At 41.9% G+C, this 21,622-nt stretch overlaps 1 protein-coding gene across 1 annotated transcript in view; it reads left to right on the top strand.

Annotated features, from left to right (window-relative positions):
• The window catches only part of LOC145903781 (laminin subunit alpha-2-like), a 36,500-nt gene extending 23,029 nt beyond the window's left edge, over positions 1 to 13,471 (top strand). The window contains exons 20-67 of the mRNA XM_082991923.1: positions 192 to 349; positions 418 to 563; positions 660 to 840; positions 931 to 1,067; positions 1,159 to 1,265; positions 1,331 to 1,430; positions 1,503 to 1,649; positions 1,772 to 1,801; positions 2,203 to 2,376; positions 2,439 to 2,627; positions 2,704 to 2,825; positions 2,892 to 3,024; positions 3,095 to 3,208; positions 3,272 to 3,480; positions 3,770 to 3,963; positions 4,052 to 4,194; positions 4,262 to 4,309; positions 4,530 to 4,595; positions 4,930 to 5,040; positions 5,104 to 5,215; positions 5,275 to 5,428; positions 5,501 to 5,723; positions 5,786 to 5,902; positions 5,970 to 6,127; positions 6,196 to 6,428; positions 6,547 to 6,663; positions 6,727 to 6,897; positions 7,171 to 7,325; positions 7,436 to 7,579; positions 7,640 to 7,788; positions 7,861 to 8,011; positions 8,086 to 8,216; positions 8,345 to 8,516; positions 8,577 to 8,721; positions 8,784 to 8,916; positions 9,018 to 9,041; positions 9,486 to 9,624; positions 9,695 to 9,868; positions 9,933 to 10,078; positions 10,146 to 10,328; positions 10,415 to 10,601; positions 10,739 to 10,863; positions 10,927 to 11,116; positions 11,184 to 11,339; positions 11,410 to 11,563; positions 11,671 to 11,798; positions 11,941 to 12,181; positions 12,447 to 13,471. Coding sequence (XP_082848049.1) covers positions 192 to 349; positions 418 to 563; positions 660 to 840; positions 931 to 1,067; positions 1,159 to 1,265; positions 1,331 to 1,430; positions 1,503 to 1,649; positions 1,772 to 1,801; positions 2,203 to 2,376; positions 2,439 to 2,627; positions 2,704 to 2,825; positions 2,892 to 3,024; positions 3,095 to 3,208; positions 3,272 to 3,480; positions 3,770 to 3,963; positions 4,052 to 4,194; positions 4,262 to 4,309; positions 4,530 to 4,595; positions 4,930 to 5,040; positions 5,104 to 5,215; positions 5,275 to 5,428; positions 5,501 to 5,723; positions 5,786 to 5,902; positions 5,970 to 6,127; positions 6,196 to 6,428; positions 6,547 to 6,663; positions 6,727 to 6,897; positions 7,171 to 7,325; positions 7,436 to 7,579; positions 7,640 to 7,788; positions 7,861 to 8,011; positions 8,086 to 8,216; positions 8,345 to 8,516; positions 8,577 to 8,721; positions 8,784 to 8,916; positions 9,018 to 9,041; positions 9,486 to 9,624; positions 9,695 to 9,868; positions 9,933 to 10,078; positions 10,146 to 10,328; positions 10,415 to 10,601; positions 10,739 to 10,863; positions 10,927 to 11,116; positions 11,184 to 11,339; positions 11,410 to 11,563; positions 11,671 to 11,798; positions 11,941 to 12,181; positions 12,447 to 12,655 — 7,030 coding nt within the window. The 3' untranslated portion in view covers positions 12,656 to 13,471. The remainder of the gene's footprint in view (positions 1 to 191; positions 350 to 417; positions 564 to 659; positions 841 to 930; positions 1,068 to 1,158; positions 1,266 to 1,330; positions 1,431 to 1,502; positions 1,650 to 1,771; positions 1,802 to 2,202; positions 2,377 to 2,438; positions 2,628 to 2,703; positions 2,826 to 2,891; positions 3,025 to 3,094; positions 3,209 to 3,271; positions 3,481 to 3,769; positions 3,964 to 4,051; positions 4,195 to 4,261; positions 4,310 to 4,529; positions 4,596 to 4,929; positions 5,041 to 5,103; positions 5,216 to 5,274; positions 5,429 to 5,500; positions 5,724 to 5,785; positions 5,903 to 5,969; positions 6,128 to 6,195; positions 6,429 to 6,546; positions 6,664 to 6,726; positions 6,898 to 7,170; positions 7,326 to 7,435; positions 7,580 to 7,639; positions 7,789 to 7,860; positions 8,012 to 8,085; positions 8,217 to 8,344; positions 8,517 to 8,576; positions 8,722 to 8,783; positions 8,917 to 9,017; positions 9,042 to 9,485; positions 9,625 to 9,694; positions 9,869 to 9,932; positions 10,079 to 10,145; positions 10,329 to 10,414; positions 10,602 to 10,738; positions 10,864 to 10,926; positions 11,117 to 11,183; positions 11,340 to 11,409; positions 11,564 to 11,670; positions 11,799 to 11,940; positions 12,182 to 12,446) is intronic.
• Positions 13,472 to 21,622: the final 8,151 nt, after the last annotated feature.

Raw genomic sequence — 21,622 nt, 5'->3', positions numbered from 1 at the left:
AAGATGTAATATAAGCGTTTTCTGTCACTAAATTGAAGTTCTAATGAGTATATGACATTTTTCCTCGCGGTTTACCAGCGCCACCACAAATGCATAATTTGACCTGAGGTGTTGTCAATTAAATCTTACTTGATTTGAACTCAAGTAAACTGTGATGACAGCATATGATTTCAAATGACAAAACGTTACAGTTGTGAGCAAGGTTACTTTGGCGATCCAACTACACCCGGCGGATCTTGCGAACCCTGTGCCTGCAACGGCAATTCACAGTCTTGTGATACGCTTACCGGCGTATGCACTTACTGTCGAGGACACACTGCTGGCGACCACTGTGAAATTTGCAAACCAGGTAAGACTTGTCATAGATTTACTTGGGGCTGCAATTATGTTTATCTTTACGCTTAATACTAATCGCAGCTTACTACGGCGACGCGATCGACCGAAAAAACTGCGGACCTTGCGCGTGCGATCCCATTGGTTCCCTGAATCGACAGTGTCATTTCGTCACGGGCCAATGTTCGTGCAGACCCGGTGTTTACGGGAGGAAATGCGACGCGTGTGAGGTAAGTTGATCCCACGCCCTTACCTCCGCGGTTGGCGCGAAGCTAAATCAGCGCGACGACAGAAACGCAGTAAATGTTGTTGGTTTTGCGCCGCAGAGCAACCATTACCTCAGCGCGGAGGCACGAATGTGTGTGGCGTGCGAATGTGACAATCTCGGGAGTCTAACGGGCCAGTGCGGCGCCGACGGGTCCTGCCCGTGCCGGGATGGTGTGGAGGGACGACAGTGCGATTCGTGCGTGCGAGGATACTTTGGATTCAGCGAACTTGGCTGCATAGGTAATCTTGCATGTAGGTAATGTCGTCTTTCGAAAAGACGCCCAGAGCAGAGAATGGTAACGGTTTGTTCCGTTGTTTTTCGGTGTGCAGAATGCAACTGTGAACATACGAACGGAAATTGCAACGCTGACACGGGGGAATGCATCTGTCCGCCCAACACAAAGGGCGAAGGGTGCGGCCAGTGCATTGAAAATTCTTTCGGGATGGACCTTGTCAACGGATGTGAGGTACGCAAAAAAAACTACTGCATTTTCAATACAAAATATCATTAGGTGTTTTACATTTCTGAACTTAATGCCTTGATGTTTGTTATTTCAGGTCTGCAACTGCAGTAATGTTGGCTCAGTGGCGCCAAACTGCCACAACACCACAGGCCAGTGTTCATGTAGACCAGAGTTTGATGGACTGAGATGTGACAGCTGCAGGTAAGTTCCATTCAATAAAGAATTACGGAGTAATTTACGATCGCGACAATTACCTGTGCTTTAAGACGTGGTTTCTACGGTTATCCGGATTGTAGACCGTGCTCTTGTAACCTTCCCGGTGCGATGGATTTGGCTTGCGCAGAAGATGGGCAATGTCACTGCAAGGTAATTGTTACTTAATGAAACAATTATTAAAACATTACCAGTGTAGTGTTCTAAGACTTCTTTTTATCAAAGAAAAACGTAGTTGGCGTACATTGCGACCAATGTGCCGACGGTTACTACGGCTTATCGGAGAGCAACTTATTAGGATGCAGTGAATGCTTTTGCTTTGGAGCTGCGGACAGTTGTGTCACTGCCCAGGGATATGTCTGGGGACCACCGGTAAGAAGTCGACACGAATAGTAGTAACGTTTCGCAAACTTCGCCCAACGTTACTGAATCCGTTTTTGCGAAAGTGTGAGCTTTGTATGCTGACTATTGTTTACTTACTTATATACCAACAGATCGCCTTACAGGAGTCATTTGAGATTGTGGTGAGGATACGGTGTGTTCTCACACAAATAAATTGCGATCTAACCACGAGTCTGCGCAGAACTTAGTATATTACAAAGCTACATAACCACTGCTACTCTTTTGCTAACAGCTAATGGCCTACACCAATGCGTGGCCAATGCAAAGTCAGTTTACAGGCGCCTCCTTACGCAATAGACAGTAGAGTTCAAACACAGCTTGCTTTGCTTCTTTTGCACGCCAAACTGCACTGCGCAGATTTAGTAAGACGGGTTCTGTATTGGCCGGTGAACTCGACTTTTAACGCTAAAAAACGACGCTCCTGTGTGTTGCTGACACAGTGATCGTCGATTCTGAATTGCATGCTGTTATACTTGTGTTAAAAGTCACATGGGTTTAACTTGCTTCCGCAATTTCTGCGCAGATTGCACTTAACTCTGCACCCGCTGAGGTTATTAATCCATCCAGAATGGGCAACCGAATACAGGGGCTTGTCGTTGATCGAAATGACGAACTACAAGAAGACAAAGTCGTTATTCGCGACCTTCACAGGCAACCTTACTACTGGCGACTTCCCAGTCAGTTTAATGGAGACAAGGTGTGACAACACTGCTTTAGCATCAGGTTCAAAACTCGATATTAACGGTCGTTTGTCGATAGCTGATGTCTTATGGTGGCAAATTGAGATACACTATCTACTATGTGGCGGTGTTATCATCAAGCGACGTAGAGGTTGAAAATCCAAGCGTGGTGTTAAGAGGGGGAACTGGTAACATGATAACTATTCAACATCAGTTGGAAAACCCACAAACCGGTCAGAGTCGTGACTATGTCGTCTTGATGCATGAGGTGAGTGAGTAGATCAAGTTTCACAAGTAGAAATGTAACGGTAGCGTTGCAATTATAAACTTCGTGATTTACATAGGCTGGCTGGACGCATTTGGACAGCAGTAGAAATGTTACACGGGCTGAGTTCGCGACTGTCTTGAGCAACGTTGAATTCTTTTTGATCAAAGCCACATACGGCCATCCGATGGGCCAATCAAGGTTAAAATATTTCCGTTTTAATTCCAATTCCAAACTTCGCCTGTTAAAATTAGAAAGCATATGTAGGTTAAGCAACGTCTTATTGGATTATGCCGAACCTGGCTACAGTGGGCGCGGCGACGCTGGATCTCCCTACCCTACTGCTCAGAGTATTGAGCAGTGTTTTTGCTACCAAGGATACACAGGACTATCTTGTCAGGTACGTGCACTTGGGCTTGAAAATCCAACGAGATGTACAAGGCCAAGCAGCGACGGATTTTTGTATTTAGGATTGTGCTACAGGATACATGCGAATTCAGCAAGGCTCGAACTACGGAATGTGTGAGGCATGTGATTGCAACAACAGAAGCAACACGTGCGACATTGGCACTGGAGTTTGTTTGGTAAATAGTCCCTTTTACGACGAAAAGCTATTATACACATATCTTACAACTTGCACGTTGTAGAATTGTCGAGACAAATTTGTGGGAAACAATTGCGAAAGGTGTGCACCAGGGTATTACTTGGCCGGTAGGGAATGCAGAAAATGCGCTTGTCCGGAATACGACGCGGGTCAGAATTTCAGTCCAACTTGTCATTCAGACGGTTCCGACGGTATTGTGGATTATACATGCGATGCGTGCAAACTAGGCTACGAAGGAAAGCATTGTGATAGGTAAGTTGGCGAACGCATTACCCAGAAGAGAGTGTGTTGCAAAAGAAAAACTTTTAGTTTGTTGCTGAATACACGCAACTACCAACAGTATTTAGCAATAAAATATACCTGGCAGCGTCAGTAACAATTTATTATAGTTTATTGTTTATTGTTGATCACCATATAGATTTCATATAAATAATGTGACGATTTTATTAACGTATCGTACATGTTATTGTTAAGCGTTTTAACGCACCATTACGTTTCGTTTAGTAAGAAATAAAGAAATCATAACCCCTTTTCCATATAGTTGCTCCGACGGTTACTTCGGGGACCCAACCAGTCCTGGAGGGATTTGCGCAGAGTGTGGGTGCAATGTAGCTGGGTCACTAGATGGTGTATGTGACAAAGTAACCGGGCAGTGTCGATGCGACGAAGGCATAACAGGACGTATATGCGATCAGTGCATGCCTCATCACGTTATCACACAAGGCGGATGTAAAGGTAAAAAAAGCGCCGTTATAAATGATCAAATAATTTATACTGGAAGGATGGCGAAGTAAGGTTTGTTTATATGTATTACTTGTTTCAGAATGCAACGATGGTTGCTCAGGAAAGCTGCTTACTGATGTTGAAGGTCTAACAAATATGGTAGTGAGAGTGGAAGTACACAACATGTTTCCACCCCCATGGAACCGACTTATTGCCGCACGTAATCTTACAACGCAGTTATGGGTGAGTTGTTTTCCGGGAACGAATTGTGACTGGGTTCGCGATTCACGCAACTGCCAACATTTTTCAGAATATACTTAATCTCCTCGACAGGCAACCGGGCGGCAATTTCTCTCAGGTTTTACCTATCATCATCTCATTAATGGTTAACTTTTGCACGTCTGCATATATTCCCACGTTATTTTACGGCCCAATTTGGGCGTTACATATTCTTTCCAAACTTGTCCCATTTCATTCTCATTGCAACCGTTTTGCAACTCAGCACACACAGCACCCTTGTGTCACCACACCAAATATATTGAGTTTTTCTTACACGAAACTATTTTCTTGCAACACAGCCGTACGTTCAGCTACTCCTCCACAGAAAGTTAACGCACAGCACACAACGGATATTATATGCCAAGGTACTCGGCAAAGCCTCAACCAACCTGCTTCCCCATTTGTTGTTGTTCCAATCACACTAATACCTTTCCATGCGCAAATTCGCCGTTTTGGGCTGTGGTTGTGAAGTTTAAGCCAACAGGAGTGGGATGGAGTGAAAGAGTTCCCTTAACTACAAATTAACATTTCGTTTTGTTTCTGTTGAAGATTTTGCCCTGTATGCTTTTTGTTAAGAAACCGATTGGTTGCATGGCGATTCTGCCTGTGCCCGAAAATTTTGTTTGACGAGAAATGCATGCCTTTGGCCATCCGACAGATCCTAAAACCGAACATTAAAGCCATTTATTTGATTTTCAGAAACGATTAGACAACGAAACTACCGACATGTTGGATCGGCTTGCTTTTATTGTCTCAGTGCCTACCGACATTTCAAAGCTAAGACAAAATGTATCGTCGCTAAAACCTCGGGTAAGTAAAATGGCATGTGCAAATTAGAACAACCTCACCAAGATCTAATAACATTACCAATAGGCCAACGAGTGCAAAAACAGCGGGGAAATAACTGCATATGACGTGAAAGACACCGAGACAAGATTAAAGGAGCAAAGGCGGATGTCTCGTTACTTGTCAAACGTTGCTGAAGGTAACTGATTTTAACGTTTCGATTAATTTAAGTTTCTATAACTCGACTTGACTATTTAGGCTTTTCTCTGACGTTATCTCGATTCGTCGATCAATTGCGAAACGGGACCAACGAGGAAGTGTTGGGTATGCAGGACAAACTCACGGGATGGGTAAACACAATGCGACAAATCAACTTTGAACCATTGCGAGCAGTAGCGGTGGAGGAGCTTGAGTAAGTCCTTCATTTTTTTTCCATTGTTTTCAGGCGTTTAAAACTGGTTTGTTAACCAAAACCCTTTAACAGGATATCGGCCAATTTCCTAGACGGATCTGCTACAAACTTCACTGCTGTGTACAGTTCAACATTCAACACAATATTTGAACAATACGACGAATTGCAATCTAACCTAACTGCAAAGAACGAAAGTCTGACCGAGTTCGGATATATGATGTCAAATATAACATCCAGCAACTCGGTTACGAACACCATGAACGATTTAAACAGGCAGACTCTTCGGCAAGTCAAAGTAAGTATCTATATTACTAAAATAATCTGCCGGTGTTTTGAAATGTAATCTTTTTATCCCAGAGCAAAATTGAGCATATTAGTAACATAGCAACCATCGTTGGTGTCAACCTATCACAGTCTGAAGCGCTGGTGAGAGATGCAGGAATCCTTCTTCTCAACGGGACAAATACCATGACTGTAAGTGTGCAACTTTATGTTTTAGTATTTTCAACGTAGATTTTCCAAACGGTTGGGATTCTTTTAGGAACTCTTTGAGTTGAAACTAAACCAAGAAGCCGAATCACTAGCGTTGAGACTGGTTTCAGATGAAATGATGAACGCCGTTCAAGCAAACGCCGGGAGTCACCAGGCAGCCATCCAACATGTGAAACTTTTGGAATCCGATGCCGAATACATCAGAAGGTATGTGTTGCCACAAATGCGCATGGCAATCATTACAGTTTTTGCAACTGATGGTCAACTCTGTTTAGCGTGCAACAAAATATTACCGCCTTTTCATTCAACGAGACGGAAGCAGCGACGAGATGGACACAGATAGCCGATAACTTTGAATACACCGAAAATCAAGCGGAAGAAGCACTCGCAAAAGCAATGGAGGCGCTCAATTCCAAAACTGCAGATATGGCCAGACGATCAGATGCCTCTCTACAAAGGAGCAGGGATATCAACGACGAAGTAACCGAAATGGAAAATAATCTCAAAGGTGGCTGTTCAATGAAGCTTTCAAAAAATCGTTGTGAATATCGTCATTGAATGTTCATAAAAACTGGAAAGCAACTTACGTTGCCAAAATCTCTTTCTTTCAATACAACTTTGTTCAGGGGACAGGCGCCTGCTTCAAAACCAAAAGGAAATATTGCGCTATGAAAACCTTAGCTTGAGGAACCTTGCAGAACAGCACGAGCGAAATCAAACCCGCCTCAAAGATATTAGAAGAAGTAATTTTCTTTGCGAACCTAAGTAAGAAAGTGCAGTAAAGACTAAACACGTTCAACCTTTAGATGCAAAGTTAAATACGAAGAGGGTGGACAACATCGTGAACCGAGTCGGGAAAACGTTGAATGGAATGATGAGGGGATTTTTGGAGGCAAAAACTAGGTTACAGCGGTTACGGCAAACCAAGATGTTTGTGTCGCAGCGTTCGAGGGTGATGAACGAAATCGCAAACAACCGTAAGTTGCTAAAGCCGCATGCAGAAACATAAAACAAAATTGTAAACTTTGCTTGGTCACTCTTTCCCTTTGCACCTGCACTATACTCACGACTTTTACTTCTCTTCCACCTGATCACTCGTCGCTCTTCACTTCATCGCTTTTCTCGCCACCTTCACTATAATCCACTACAGAAGACTGGTGTGAGTATTGGTCTAACGGTTGCATGCTTTTCCTCCATACGTTAAACGTCTTGTAAACTGGACAACTTGGATAACAACTATATGTTTTTAGTGGCCAATGTTTCTGGCGTGGTGGACCGTTCGATGCAAGCTTCAAAGGATGCTACCTTTTTCGCAAGGCGCTTTAAACTTCGAAGCGACAACACAAGATCCAATATCAGCTACATTCAAAAACTGATCGAGGACACGAAAGCAAAAGCTGCATCAGTAAGAATCAAGCGATAAATTAAATTCCATATTTAAAAATACAATCTTCTAAACCTTACGAAAAACATTCCTGCCTTGTACTAAATCTAATAGCTAAAACTACGACGCAGATACGACAGGCATCTGTGAAGTCAACAGGCGAATGCGCCATGCGATACAAGCCAAACGTTTTGCCAAGCACAACCACGGAAATCATACTCAACGTGGAAACAGTTCAACCAAACAATACCCTTTTGTATTTGTCGAGAGAAATGGTAAGGGATATTAAGAAGTTAGGTCTATATAGTGTGGTGATCGTGTTTTTTCTTTAATAGCAAGACTTCATGGTCGTTCAAATGGTCAACGGTAGAGTTTCAGTAGCTTGGGATCTGGGCGGAGGTCCTGGATTCGTGGAACACCCGCTTGTTGTTCGCAGCACTCAACTTCCAGATGTCAAAGACTGGTTTCGCATTGAGGTTTTTAGGTAACGTAATCAAATGATAAAATTTTCTTTTAGTTGTTGTTGCGCAACCTTCATAACGTGATAGTCCCGCAGGCGAAACCAGGAAACTACGTTAAGTGTATACCGAGTGACAAACACCACAAAGACCAGCGTTTCAGCATCTTCACCGGGAACTTTCTCTGGCTTGGATGTTGGAAGCCAAGATCTTCTCTTTGTGGGTGGCATACCAAACACTACTAAAAATGTCAGTACTCTGTCAATGATAACACAAAACACTGAGGCTTTGGTGTTGATCGCCCAATTTCTTTTTGAATGTAGATCCACAGTAGTGTCAAAGCTAGGACTTTTACTGGTTGCATGGGTGAGGCATTTCTACAAGGCAAGAGCGTTGGTTTGTGGAACTTTCAAGAAATACACAACAAGATTGATTGCACAGGATGCGTACCAAGGTAAGCTGAAAACAATAAATATAAGTTTTGTAGCTGAATTCTTGACTAAGTCAGCCATAAAGACTACACAGGCGATTCATAGAAATCAAACTCTCACTTGACTAAGATATATCCATATTGTTTCTCAGTCCTATCATAAAGCCTGAGCGACAACAGACGAACACCTACAGCTTTACCGGAATGAGCTACTCTGTATTGCCGCTGCCCAATACGCTGGGACAGCACCAACAGCGAATTAGTGTAAGGTTTCGAACATTCAGTTCCGAAGGCCTTATCATCTACGCCGCTTCTAGCACCTTGGTATGCCTTCTAAAACAATTTATTGGTTGATAATTCGCTTTAACGTCATTTTTCACGCAGCCTGATTTTATGTCGCTGGAATTAAATGACGGGCACATTTTCCTTAAGATTGACCTTGGTACAGGTGTCCACAGTGTTAGCACAAGCAAACGATACAATGACCATCAATGGGTGAAAGTAACTGTGCAGCGTATTGGAGAACAAGGTTTGCTATTTGAAAGTTCCATGGTGCGGATCTATTCTAATGCGTTAACTTAATCTTTCTAGCCTTGTTAACTGCAAATCGGGCAGGAGATTTGGAAAACGTAAACATGGCGGTTACTAACACTGACGGACTTTTAAATCTTACCAGCGACGATTTTATATGCGTTGGAGGTGTGCCGCCAGAAAGAACGCTGAAGTAAGTAAATTGTTTTTTAATGTTCATTTACACATAAAATGTCGAAACTCAATCCTGTCGGCTTGACTGATGCCCATTCGCTAAAACGCTTCTTTCCCCAGGCGGTACTTTGACACCAGCTACAGGTAAATAGGCGTGTAGAAATGGAGTTTACAGGCATGGTATCTAACTTGCTGTACCGATATTACAGTGTGCTGCCTGCTGTTAATAATACTTTTGAGTTCCAACTTACAGTACGTCCGGTTGGGCTTGGATTATGGCCACCGAATCACTATTGCGTGTGACCCTGTATCGTGTGTTATGCAGAAAAGTGTGAATTTTAACACATCGTTTGTACGTTATATCTGCTGTGTTGCTACTAATGACAAAAACACAACCAAATAGAATCACGCGGTGCCGACCAAATCACCCAACACGACACATTCTAACCTCACGTTTATTGTCTACGACAAATGTTAGCCTTTCACGACCTTGGGGACAGACACCATTTATACATGCATGAGTCGTATATAGTTTCGTGAACTCTTTTGAGAAATATCTTCACGATTTAATATGACGTTTACTCACAGAAAGGGCGTCACCACAGTGTCGTTTGTCGGGTGCCTCAGAGAGTTTCTCTTGGACGAAAATTTGATATCACTGAAACGTTCTGTGAGCGGCAGCGCCGCAGTGCGCGAATCGCGAGTGGAGTCAACATGTCCAAGTGAAGTAAGTATATACATATCGGCTAATATGAGAGATCCCTATTTAAAGCCATTGTGTATTATTTGTTTACCAGGTAACTCGAGACATTAGCATTGGTAAAGGTGGATACGCAAAAATGAAGCCACTTGCCTGGCCACGGGAGGGCGCAATTACGATGACTTTTAATACCCTTGAACCAAACGCAATTTTGATGGTTGGAACATCAGCCAAACTTGGTGCAAAGCGTCGACGCAGACAAACAACCGACGTAAGAGTTAATTTCAGTACAACTGGCGTTGTAAATTGCCATCGTACTAAATTTATTGTTTCAGGCATTTTACTCGTTGTATTTGTTGAACGGGCGGGTTTGTTTGAGCATGCAGACAAAGCGCCAGCGCACATTCAATTTGTCATCGATGTACAGTTTTTATGACAACGGCCAAACACAGATGGTTACATTGCGACGAAACGGCACAAAGTATGTTATCACAATGTTATCGAAACATTTTTCGTCAAGATTTCTAATCTTTACTTACTTTAAACAGAATTCAACTGCAAATAAACGACAACAGTGACCAAACGTTCGGTGTTTTGCCCGATGGCAGTGTTGCCAATATCGCAGTGAGGCATCTGTTTATCGGTGGCATTCCAAGACACTTGGACCTAAGTCCTATGATCCCGACCAAGCGGTCAATTAATGGCTGTGTACGGTCAATTATGGCAAATACGTAAGTCATGCTTACACTTAAAGTGGAAAATCTGCTTTTATGCAATGTACAAAGTTTTTTCAACGAACTTTTCTTTGCACAAACAGCAATGTTAACTTTCTCGATGCTATCGAGGCGAAAAATGCTCTCTTCGGCACCTGCTCCAACCTCCCGGAGGTCCCAATCCCATCTGCTAGCTCGTCTGGTATTGCGACAACAGATGCTGTCACGGTTATTTCTACTCCTACTGTTATAGCAGATGAATTTCCTGAAATGTTTCGTCGGATGCCACCGGTACAGAACAGTTTAGGCTCGTAAAGAATCTGTGTTTTGTTTTTAGAAAGAAAGAAAAAATTAGAAAAATTATTAATTTGTAGGAAAATTTATTTATATTTCTTTTGCTCTTTGTAATTGTGTTTGTTTGACTAAAGCCGAAAGATCCGCTGTGTGGCGCTGTATCCAATATCTCGACATACAGTGACGGTACAGCCGTGCACTTCGGACTAACCACACACAGTCGCGCCGAGTTTTTCTTGACCAAGAACATAAAGAAAAAGTAAGATGCCAGAAATTGGAAAGAGCGCTATGAAATAACACAACGAAAACTGATGTTTTGCAGATTTTTGTTCGACTTGCGAGTACGAACTTTTGCAAGGGACGGATTGCTTCTGCATGCCAATTCCCCTGGATCCGTTGATCACTTCTCTCTGTTGGTTAAAGACGGTGCACCCATATTTCGTTTTGATAACGGCGGGGGCGTAGGCGAAGGTTTAAGCAAGAAGAAAATAGATGACGGTAAATGGCATCGGGTACGTAAACGCACTCTAATCTGATAGTAATTCATCAGCTGATGCTTTAAACATAATTTTTTTGCAGATTCGCATCAAGCGGACGCGTCGTAAAGGTCTTCTATCCGTGGATGGAAAGAAGACCAAATTTAAGTCGCTAAATACTGCGTCCATTTTGAACGTAAACAGTACCTTGTTTGTCGGCGGACTTCCAGAAGGTTACAAGCACAAACGACTGGGAAAGGTGCATTTTCCAAGTTCCTTTGTTTAAATCAACCTATAAAAGCAACTAGTGGTAACTTTCTATTGTGCAGCTTACCAACAGCATGGACGCATGCATCAGAGATTTGAAATTAAATAAGAAGACCACTCTTAACTTTACGACAGCCAGACGAGTAGCCGTGGAGCCGTGCAGCACTGCAGTGGAAAATGGCACATACTTTCACGGAAAAGGTTTCGCAATATTAGGTTGGTAAATATGCCAGTGCCTTGGTTTAGCAGTAGACGCAGACAAAGCATATTGTTTGTTTGGTCTTGACTGAAAATGTTTAACATACTGTTTTTTTTTGCGGCAGATACCTCATATCGCGTTGGGTCAGTGATGGACATCTCTTTTAGTTTTCGAACTAAATCATCCAACGCAGTATTTCTCAGTGTACAAGGTAAACGGGATGGACTGGCGCTGGAAATGGTCAACGGAACGGTACGGAAATCATAAAACAGTTCAATCAGCTTTAATTTTGCTAAAAGTTTAACTTACCTCTCGTAAACGAATATGCAAACAAATGCGTTTTCAAATGGAATTTGAACCTATTAGCCGATACGAAATGCTTGACGGTTTTCAGATATACTTTCGTGCCAACAACGGCGAAGGTCCACTCGAAGCAATGTACGCATCCCCTACAAAGGGAAATCGGAAAACATTTTCGCTTTGCAACGGCAAATGGCACACCATATGGGCCCAGAAAAACCGAAACACTTTGAGACTAACTGTGGACGGGCAAAATGGTCACAACACTACCAACTTCACCAGTTCTTTTTTCATCACTGACACATCTGACAATCTGTACATCGGTGGACTACCAGGTAACATCACCAATGCTAAAGTGTTTTAGGAGGTTACACGGTTGTGTAATTTTTTTTATTAACTCCGATGGTGCATACATGTTGTAAGGCTGTTTTTCACCACTTAATGTAAACACTTCAGAAATTATAATTTTTGTTGACTTGAGTCTTTCTGAAAGTTTAACGACGAAACACGAAATATTATTACCAGTTTTTACCAGAGTATTTAATCTTACAATAGGCCAATGTGCAATCGTTTACCATGTGTGTTTGATTGGATATACAGATGACGAAAAACACCCGAAGCTGATGCAAACAGACCAAAAGTTTTTTGGATGCATCAAGGACATGTCATTGAGTAAGCTGGGGGCTGTGCGATTTGACGAAGCTCCGGTAAGAAAGCACGTTTATCCCAACTCGTGTCCGAAAAAGAAGTCGAAAAAGAAAAAGACGCGGCGCAGCAGGAAAGCAAGGAAACGCAGCAGAAATAGATGATGCTTCGCTGGCTGCTCGATAATTTCTTAATACGATGTCCGTCGGGGTTCGACATCTTCATCAGCATACTTATTTATCGGCCCGATTAGTTCATTGCAAAGCACTGTGTATTTCCGCCTTCACAAAGGTGAAAACACTTTGTGACCGACTGATTTTGTGTATAACCCACTACGACCCGCGAAAACGAGGAGACCCACTAAGTTACTAACCAGTCGTTGAGCTACCCTTGTTTGTTGATTTGTTTTCGCTACCAGGTGTATATGTAAGAAGTGCCTTTACTGTTCGTTGGCGCTACGATTACGTGATGCGTTTCGCCGGAAAATGTTTTCTCGGCGTACGACCTTTGCCCCTCTGAGAGTGATATGTACGTACTCGTTGCAGGAGACATGCCGTGGCTATAATCCACATTCAATGGGCGAGTAAACAATGTTGTGGTGAAGCCATGAAAAGCCGAAAATTCGCGTCCTGTCACCGACATGCGCGGGGTGTAACCCATTTTTCGCTCATCTGAACAAATATTTCTAAACGACAGCATCCCGTGCCTGCCGCATGACAGTGGGCACATAAAACTTTTGGTATTCGTCAGCATATTTTCTTTTATTTTTTTATACGACTATTGAGTGCCAGTATACGTGTGCCTAATAGCGCTTGTGCGTTTTTTTTTTTTTCTTTTTTTACGTTTTTTTACTACCCTTCGCCGTCTATATGTTTTTTTTTTACTTTGGGGCCGCGATGAGCCTCGAAAGTTATTTATCACAAACACCACCAGCATTGGAGTACACTGCTCATCTTGTCATGTCACTTACTATTTTGTCATAATCATCTCACTGTGAACGATTTCGCGCGCAGATGAAATTCAATAAACAAAAGTAATTGTGCCGGTTGTCATAGTAAATAAGAGACGCACTAAAAAAACGTTTCTCACTTCCTTTCAAGTACTTTCTGTGCACAGAGCTACGAATCCGTTTGCTTAATTAGATACACACAAACAGAGAAACAAACATTAGGCGCCCATCCGAACCGGCGCCCGGGCTTGTGACGCGCTACGTAATTTATCCAAAAAAAGACAAATGTTGACACACTGTGAAGCACAAACAATGAACTTTATATCGCCACATATAAATAAAGCCAGATGCATCGTTGTACAGCCACTTGTGAAGTGAAGTAATAGCTCAAGCGAAGTAGAGTGTTGTAGTGCAGAATGAGTTAAGATATAAAAATTACACCAAAGAGTTTGATTAAGGTGTACGTAATGTTTGCTGTAAAGTATGATTATGGATTGACAAATCAAAACAATACCTAAAGCAAGATACAGTGTTTTAACTTAAAAAGGTACTTTCAACTACAGACAACTAAAGCGGACATTAAAGAGTAGCAGTAAAAGACGGTGTAAGGTTTGTAACATGAAAACAGCAAGTATGAAATGGTATAATGTACTTGTCGTGTATTTCGCTGTCAACGCACTCTTGCTTGTAAGGACGGGAGCATCGATATCAGCACATGGAAGAAACGAACCCAAACTGTTTACATTTGAAGATATCTTCGAAAGCTCTGGCGAGGAACCAACAACACAACCCACAGAAACAACCAAAAACATGACCACATCCCAGGAATTACAAACAACAGAAGCAATGGCCACGACACAAGAATTACAAACAACAGAAGCAGTGACCACATCCCAGGAATTACAAACAACAGAAGCAATGGCCACGATACAGGAATTACAATCAACAGAAGCAATGGCCACGACACAGGAATTACAATCAACAGAAGCAATGGCCACGACACAGGAATTACAGACAACAGAAGCAATGGCCACGACACAGGAATTACAAACAACAGAAGCAATGGCCACGACACAGGAATTACAATCAACAGAAGCAGTGACCACATCCCAGGAATTACAAACAACAGAAGCAATGGCCACGATACAGGAATTACAATCAACAGAAGCAATGGCCACGACACAGGAATTACAATCAACAGAAGCAATGGCCACGACACAGGAATTAGAATCAACAGAAGCAATGGCCACGACACAGGAATTACAATCAACAGAAGCAATGGCCACGACACAGGAATTACAGACAACAGAAGCAATGGCCACGACACAGGAATTACAAACAACAGAAGCAATGGCCACGACACAGGAATTACAATCAACAGAAGCAATGGCCACGACACAGGAATTACAAACAACAGAAGCAATGGCCACGACACAGGAATTACAAACAACAGAAGCAATGGCCACGACACAGGAATTACAATCAACAGAAGCAATGGCCACGACACAGGAATTACAATCAACAGAAGCAATGGCCACGACACAGGAATTACAAACAACAGAAGCAATGACCACGACACAGGAATTACAAACAACAGAAGCAATGGCCACGACACAGGAATTACAAACAACAGAAGCAGTGACCACATCCCAGGAATTACAAACAACAGAAGCAATGGCCACGACACAAGAATTACAAACAACAGAAGCAGTGACCACATCCCAGGAATTACAAACAACAGAAGCAATGGCCACGACACAGGAATTACAAACAACAGAAGCAATGACCACATCCCAGGAATTACAATCAACAGAAGCAATGGCCACGACACAGGAATTACAAACAACAGAAGCAATGGCCACGACACAGGAATTACAATCAACAGAAGCAATGGCCACGACACAGGAATTACAAACAACAGAAGCAGTGACCACATCCCAGGAATTACAAACAACAGAAGCAATGGCCACGACACAAGAATTACAAACAACAGAAGCAGTGACCACATCCCAGGAATTACAAACAACAGAAGCAATGGCCACGACACAAGAATTACAAACAACAGAAGCAGTGACCACATCCCAGGAATTACAAACAACAGAAGCAATGGCCACGATACAGGAATTACAATCAACAGAAGCAATGGCCACGACACAGGAATTACAATCAACAGAAGCAATGGCCACGACACAGGAATTACAGACAACAGAAGCAATGGCCACGACACAGGAATTACAAACAACAGAAGCAATGGCCACGACACAGGAATTACAATCAACAGAAGCAATGGCCACGATACAGGAATTACAATCAACAGAAGCAATGACCACGATACAGGAATTACAAACAACAGAAGCAATGACCACATCCGAGGAATTACAAACAACGGAAGCAATGGCCACGACACAAGAATTACAAACAACAGAAGCAATGGCCACGACACAGGAATTACAAACAACAGAAGCAATGGCCACGACACAGGAATTACAATCAACAGAAGCAATGACTACGGCACAGGAATTACAAACAACACAAGCAAAGACCACGACACAGGAATTACAAACAACAGAAGCAATGACCACCACACAGCAATTACAAACAACACAAGCAAAGACCACGACACAGGAATTGCAAACAACAGAAGCAATGACAACGACACAGGAATTACAAACAACAGAAGCAATGACCACATCCCAGGAATTGCAAACAACAGAAGCAGTGACCACATCCCAGGAATTACAAACAACAGAAGCAATGGCCACGACACAAGAATTACAAACAACAGAAGCAGTGACCACATCCCAGGAATTACAAACAACAGAAGCAATGGCCACGATACAGGAATTACAATCAACAGAAGCAATGGCCACGACACAGGAATTACAATCAACAGAAGCAATGGCCACGACACAGGAATTACAGACAACAGAAGCAATGGCCACGACACAGGAATTACAAACAACAGAAGCAATGGCCACGACACAGGAATTACAATCAACAGAAGCAATGGCCACGATACAGGAATTACAATCAACAGAAGCAATGACCACGATACAGGAATTACAAACAACAGAAGCAATGACCACATCCGAGGAATTACAAACAACGGAAGCAATGGCCACGACACAAGAATTACAAACAACAGAAGCAATGGCCACGACACAGGAATTACAAACAACAGAAGCAATGGCCACGACACAGGAATTACAATCAACAGAAGCAATGACTACGGCACAGGAATTACAAACAACACAAGCAAAGACCACGACACAGGAATTACAAACAACAGAAGCAATGACCACCACACAGCAATTACAAACAACACAAGCAAAGACCACGACACAGGAATTGCAAACAACAGAAGCAATGACAACGACACAGGAATTGCAAACAGCAGAAACAATGACCACGGCACAGGAATTTCAAACAACCGAAGCAATGACTACGACACAGGAATTACAAACAACAGAAGCAATGACCACATCCCAGGAATTGCAAACAACAGAAGCATTAACCACTACACAGGAATTACAAACAACAGAAGCAAAGACCACGGCACAAGAAAACCAATCAACAGAAGCAATGACCACGACACAGGAATTACAAACAACAGAAGCAATGACCACGACACAAGAATTGCAATCAACAGAAGCAATGACCACGACACAGGAATTACAAACAACAGAAGCAATGACCACATCCCAGGAATTACAAACAACAGAAGTAATGATCACGACACAGCAATTACAAACAACAGAAGCAATTACCATGACACAGGAATTGCAAACAATCGAAGCAATGGCCACGACACAGGAATTACAAACAACAGAAGCAATGACAACATCCCAGGAATTACAAACAACAGAAGCAATGACAACATCCCAGGAATTACAAACAACAGAAGTAATGACCACCACACAGGAATTACAAACAACAGAAGCAAAGACCACATCCCAGGAATTACAAACAACAGAAGTAATGACAACGACACAGGAATTGCAAACAACCGAAGCAATGACTACGACACAGGGATTACAAACTCCAGAAGCAATGACCACATCCCAGGAATTACAAACAACAGAAGTAATGACAACGACACAGGAATTACAAACAACAGAAGTAATGACAACGACACAGGAATTGCAAACAACCGAAGCAATGACTACGACACAGGGATTACAAACTCCAGAAGCAATGACCTCATCCCACAAATTACAAACAACAGAAGCAATGACCACGACACAGGAATTGCAAACAACCGAAGCAATGTCCACAAGCCAGGAAACAGACAGTACGCAATTAGTGACCAGAATGGAAACAACTACATCAATGAGATACGAAACTACTACAGGTATGTTTGCATTAATTTGTCGTTTAGCTTTAAATATGCTTCAGTATTTCATAATTAGTAACTTACGTCAATTTTAAACAGGCGTCGGCCAGTGTAGAGATAGTGTGTGTCCTAGCGATCGCTGGTGCCAACAAATGGGTAGTGGTTATGTATGTAGGTGTAACCCCAATTCGTTCGAGCAACAGGGAGCGTGCGACGGAGGTAAGCTAACATTACAACTTGAGGAACCAATGTGTGTCGAAACCAGAATAGGAGAATAACAAAGAAATGTACTTACAGGAAAACAATTTGGAGGACGTCTGCATGTTACTTCTATAAGGCGAAAAAAACGCGATACTTCTCAAGATATAAAAAAAATTGTAAGCGTATGAAAAGCTAAAGCTTAGATGGGAAACCTTTAAAGCCATTTGTTCTTTAGCTTGGTGAGATATACAGCGTTATCAACGGTTACGCACAAGTCACTGTTTCAAATGAAGTGGATTCAACAGTATGGGATTATATTCTGACATACCTATCTAGCAGCAGCGTGGTCGAATCGGATTTGTCTGAGGTTTTTACTGCATCTATGGCCCAACAGGTGAACACAAAATATATTTACAGAAGACCTGTCTGGATTAGAATTTGTTTTTGTGAAATGACATTTCTAAATAGCTGATTCAAATGGTTTTATTTTCGTTCAGTGTGACAGTAATGAGACGTGCATTATCCAAGGGGTGGCAATTTTAGTCAGCGAATCTGTACAGGATGCTGGCAGTAAGTCACGATTTTAACCATCAAACGTAGTGCTTACTTTTCAATATTATGCATAAGGTGTTGGTGATGTTGTCTGTCTGGAATTGGAAGGTTATTGTGACAAAACGAGCACCAACTGCCAAACACTGAATGGCACAACCGCGTGCGCTTGCGCAATCGGATACACAGAAATTGTTAACGAGCCACAGTATTGTGCAGGTATATATATTGATATATGTGTATAGACACGTAAAAGCCTTGATAACGCAGTAATTGCAGCGTTTACGTGCGCGAGCAACAGAGACTGCAATGCACCGTTTGGTTCCTGCGACGCGACAGCGAACGGAAATTTGGGCCAATGCACGTGCATTGTCGGCTTCGACGGAGTCAACTGCTACAACCGTAGGTTTCTTGACGATTTATTTGACTTAACTACCATTGGGTAGCATTGAATAACTCAGCCAAGTACATTAAAAAAACAACTACATGTCGTTGATTTTTTAGCCTGGCTGTTCGTGTTTATCATTTTTGCATCTGTCATTGGTTTCATCATCATAGTTTGTGGAACGATATATTTCTTAAAAAGGAACCGAAAATCGGCAACACTCAATGGAAAGTGGATAGTAAGCAGACACGACATACATTACTCAAAAAAGTAAAATTGTACATTTTTACCTTTTAAGGACGATACCTATCCGGTGGAGCGAAACAAGCCACTTGCAACGTTCTGGAATGTGAGTAAAAAAAAGATTTTGTTGGATATATTTTTACCATCATGCATTCAATAAAGAAATAACCTATGTCGAAACGTAGGTAGTTAAACAGAATTTTCCAAGCAGCGAGTTTGTGCAATCACCACATTAATTCGGCTGGAAAACTTTACCGCCATCAACTTTAGTGCATGGAAGTATTTTTTTCGGTTAAAGCTGATGGTATTTCAGCGAGTTCTGTTTAGTACAAGCTCTCACAAAATACAGCGCTGTCTGAAAATGTACATTGGCAATTTCGGGATGTACTTGTGACAACGCCACTTAGATTCGGTTTAAACACATTTAGTTCACGATGTGTTGCGTATATGTTCAGCATCAATTTTACATTTGATGGGTGTTGTTTTACCACAGAATGTCTATGAAAGCCCAGAAATACCTCCCCGTGGTACTGCTGCGCACTACAGCCTTGAACAACACGAAATGAATGAAGTTAGCAGGTAATTACAATATTCTAACGCTTGTGGACTTCACAACATACTCAACCTGACGAAATACAACATTCTCACAGGCGCAGTTCTGGTTCAGACAAAGGCAGCAGTGTAATAGAAGTATAAAAGGCAATCGAAATATTTCGTGCATAAGGCAGACAATGGTGTCAAGGTCCTACAAATATACACAGTCACTGGCCCTTCTCATATAACCGGTTGGAATGTTGGACAGGGTGTTGTCCCAGAAGCAAAACGGAAGTTTTCGGCATTTAACAGGCCGCGACAAACCCAACTGTTTGCTTTACTCGTAAGTGCGGATTAGCTTGCAACGATTCAGAGGCTATTTCACCGTGTTTAATGATAGTCAATCATTAAAAACGCTAAATAGTGCGCAATAAGTTCCTACCTTTCCGTTGAAATTGGCAACATCTGCACAATTACACATTTACATTTAACTGAAGCGTTGTTGGTACAATTTGTATGTTGTTATTGCCATCTTGTTAACGAGTATTTATATGCTGACGCTCTTATTGCCAAAGTTGACTGCAGAAAATATCACCCAAATTCGATCAAAAGCCCAATTAGTTGCAAAAAGCATTGTAAAGTTTTAGTAAATATTTTTCCATATTGCTTAAATATACCAACCATAATTTATCTCTGTACCTTAACCCGGCGCCTGCGTCGAAGTTGCAATCATGTTTTCCAGTCCAATCTCTTGCGCCAACTAGTGCATGTAGTTTATTAGGAGTGTAGCCGGAGGAGGGTATCACGGTCCAGATGCTTGCTCACGATTGATTTGTGCGCACTCCTTTTTGCACAATATAAAATTTATATATTATCTATCAAGCCACCAACAGCATTTTACTTTATGCTTTACTAGATTGGTTGTCGAAAGAACAAATTAAGTAGATATGTTGAGGAAAGTGCATGCTGTGGTCATTAGCTACTTCATATTTTCCTTCGTAGTTCGTCTTTCTGTGCCGATTTCTCGCTATAGCGACTACATTACAATCGACTATTGTCTGCCCTTTTTCACTTTATCTTTTATCATATTCTTCAATAATAAAAAATGGCAGTTAACGATCTTAAATAATACTGTTGAAATTCTGATCGGGATTAATGGTAAACCGGGTTCGAATCCAGTGTGCAAAAAAGGGGAAACGATTTGGTCCAGTGTTTCTCTGTAACTGTTTGTTACAATGACGATGATGGTTGCTGACACTTAAGACTTAAGAGAGATTTGCTGGTCGACACCAACTTTCACAGTTTGATTTCTGTGGACATTCATGAGATTTTCTATAGTGGGTATAATAAATTAATCACGATAATACTAATTTGTTGGTTAGTAGCTCGACGAAATATACAAGGCTGTCGGCGTATACGACTTATTTGCACAATTAATGTACAGGGCACTTGGGCAGCATGATTTGCTTTGGCCTATTAAAAACCCGTTTAGCGTCAGAGAAGATCATGTTTACAAGGCCAGATGACTTACGTCTATTAATCAATTTGCTAAGAAAGGTTAGTTTTGGATGAGGGAGTGGGCACCAAATATTGTTCGATTGGGGTTTTGTTCAAAAATAATCATTTGTGTCAAAAATGTTGTTAGTTTGATTTCACATTTTCCTGAAGTCGTGTTTAATTCTATTGGGATAAAAACAGTCGGTGGTCCAAAAAAATGTTGAGAAACTCATACCAAAGCGTGCCTATCTAGCAGCAGTGTGGTCGAATCGGATTTGTCTGAAGTTTTTGCTGCATCTATGACCCAACAGGTGCACACAAAATATAATATAGAAGCAACGGTTGTTTTGTGAAATGACATTTCAAAATAGCTGATTCAAATGGTTTTATTTCTGTTCAGTGTGAAAGAAAAACTCCAACCAAAGAACATAACCGCAAAG

Source organism: Ascidia mentula, chromosome 5, assembly GCF_947561715.1.
Source record: "Ascidia mentula chromosome 5, kaAscMent1.1, whole genome shotgun sequence".
Classification (NCBI taxonomy): Eukaryota; Metazoa; Chordata; class Ascidiacea; order Phlebobranchia; family Ascidiidae; genus Ascidia; species Ascidia mentula.
The sequence above is the reverse complement of the archived record's forward strand: the minus strand, read 5'-3'. Positions and strand labels throughout refer to the sequence as shown.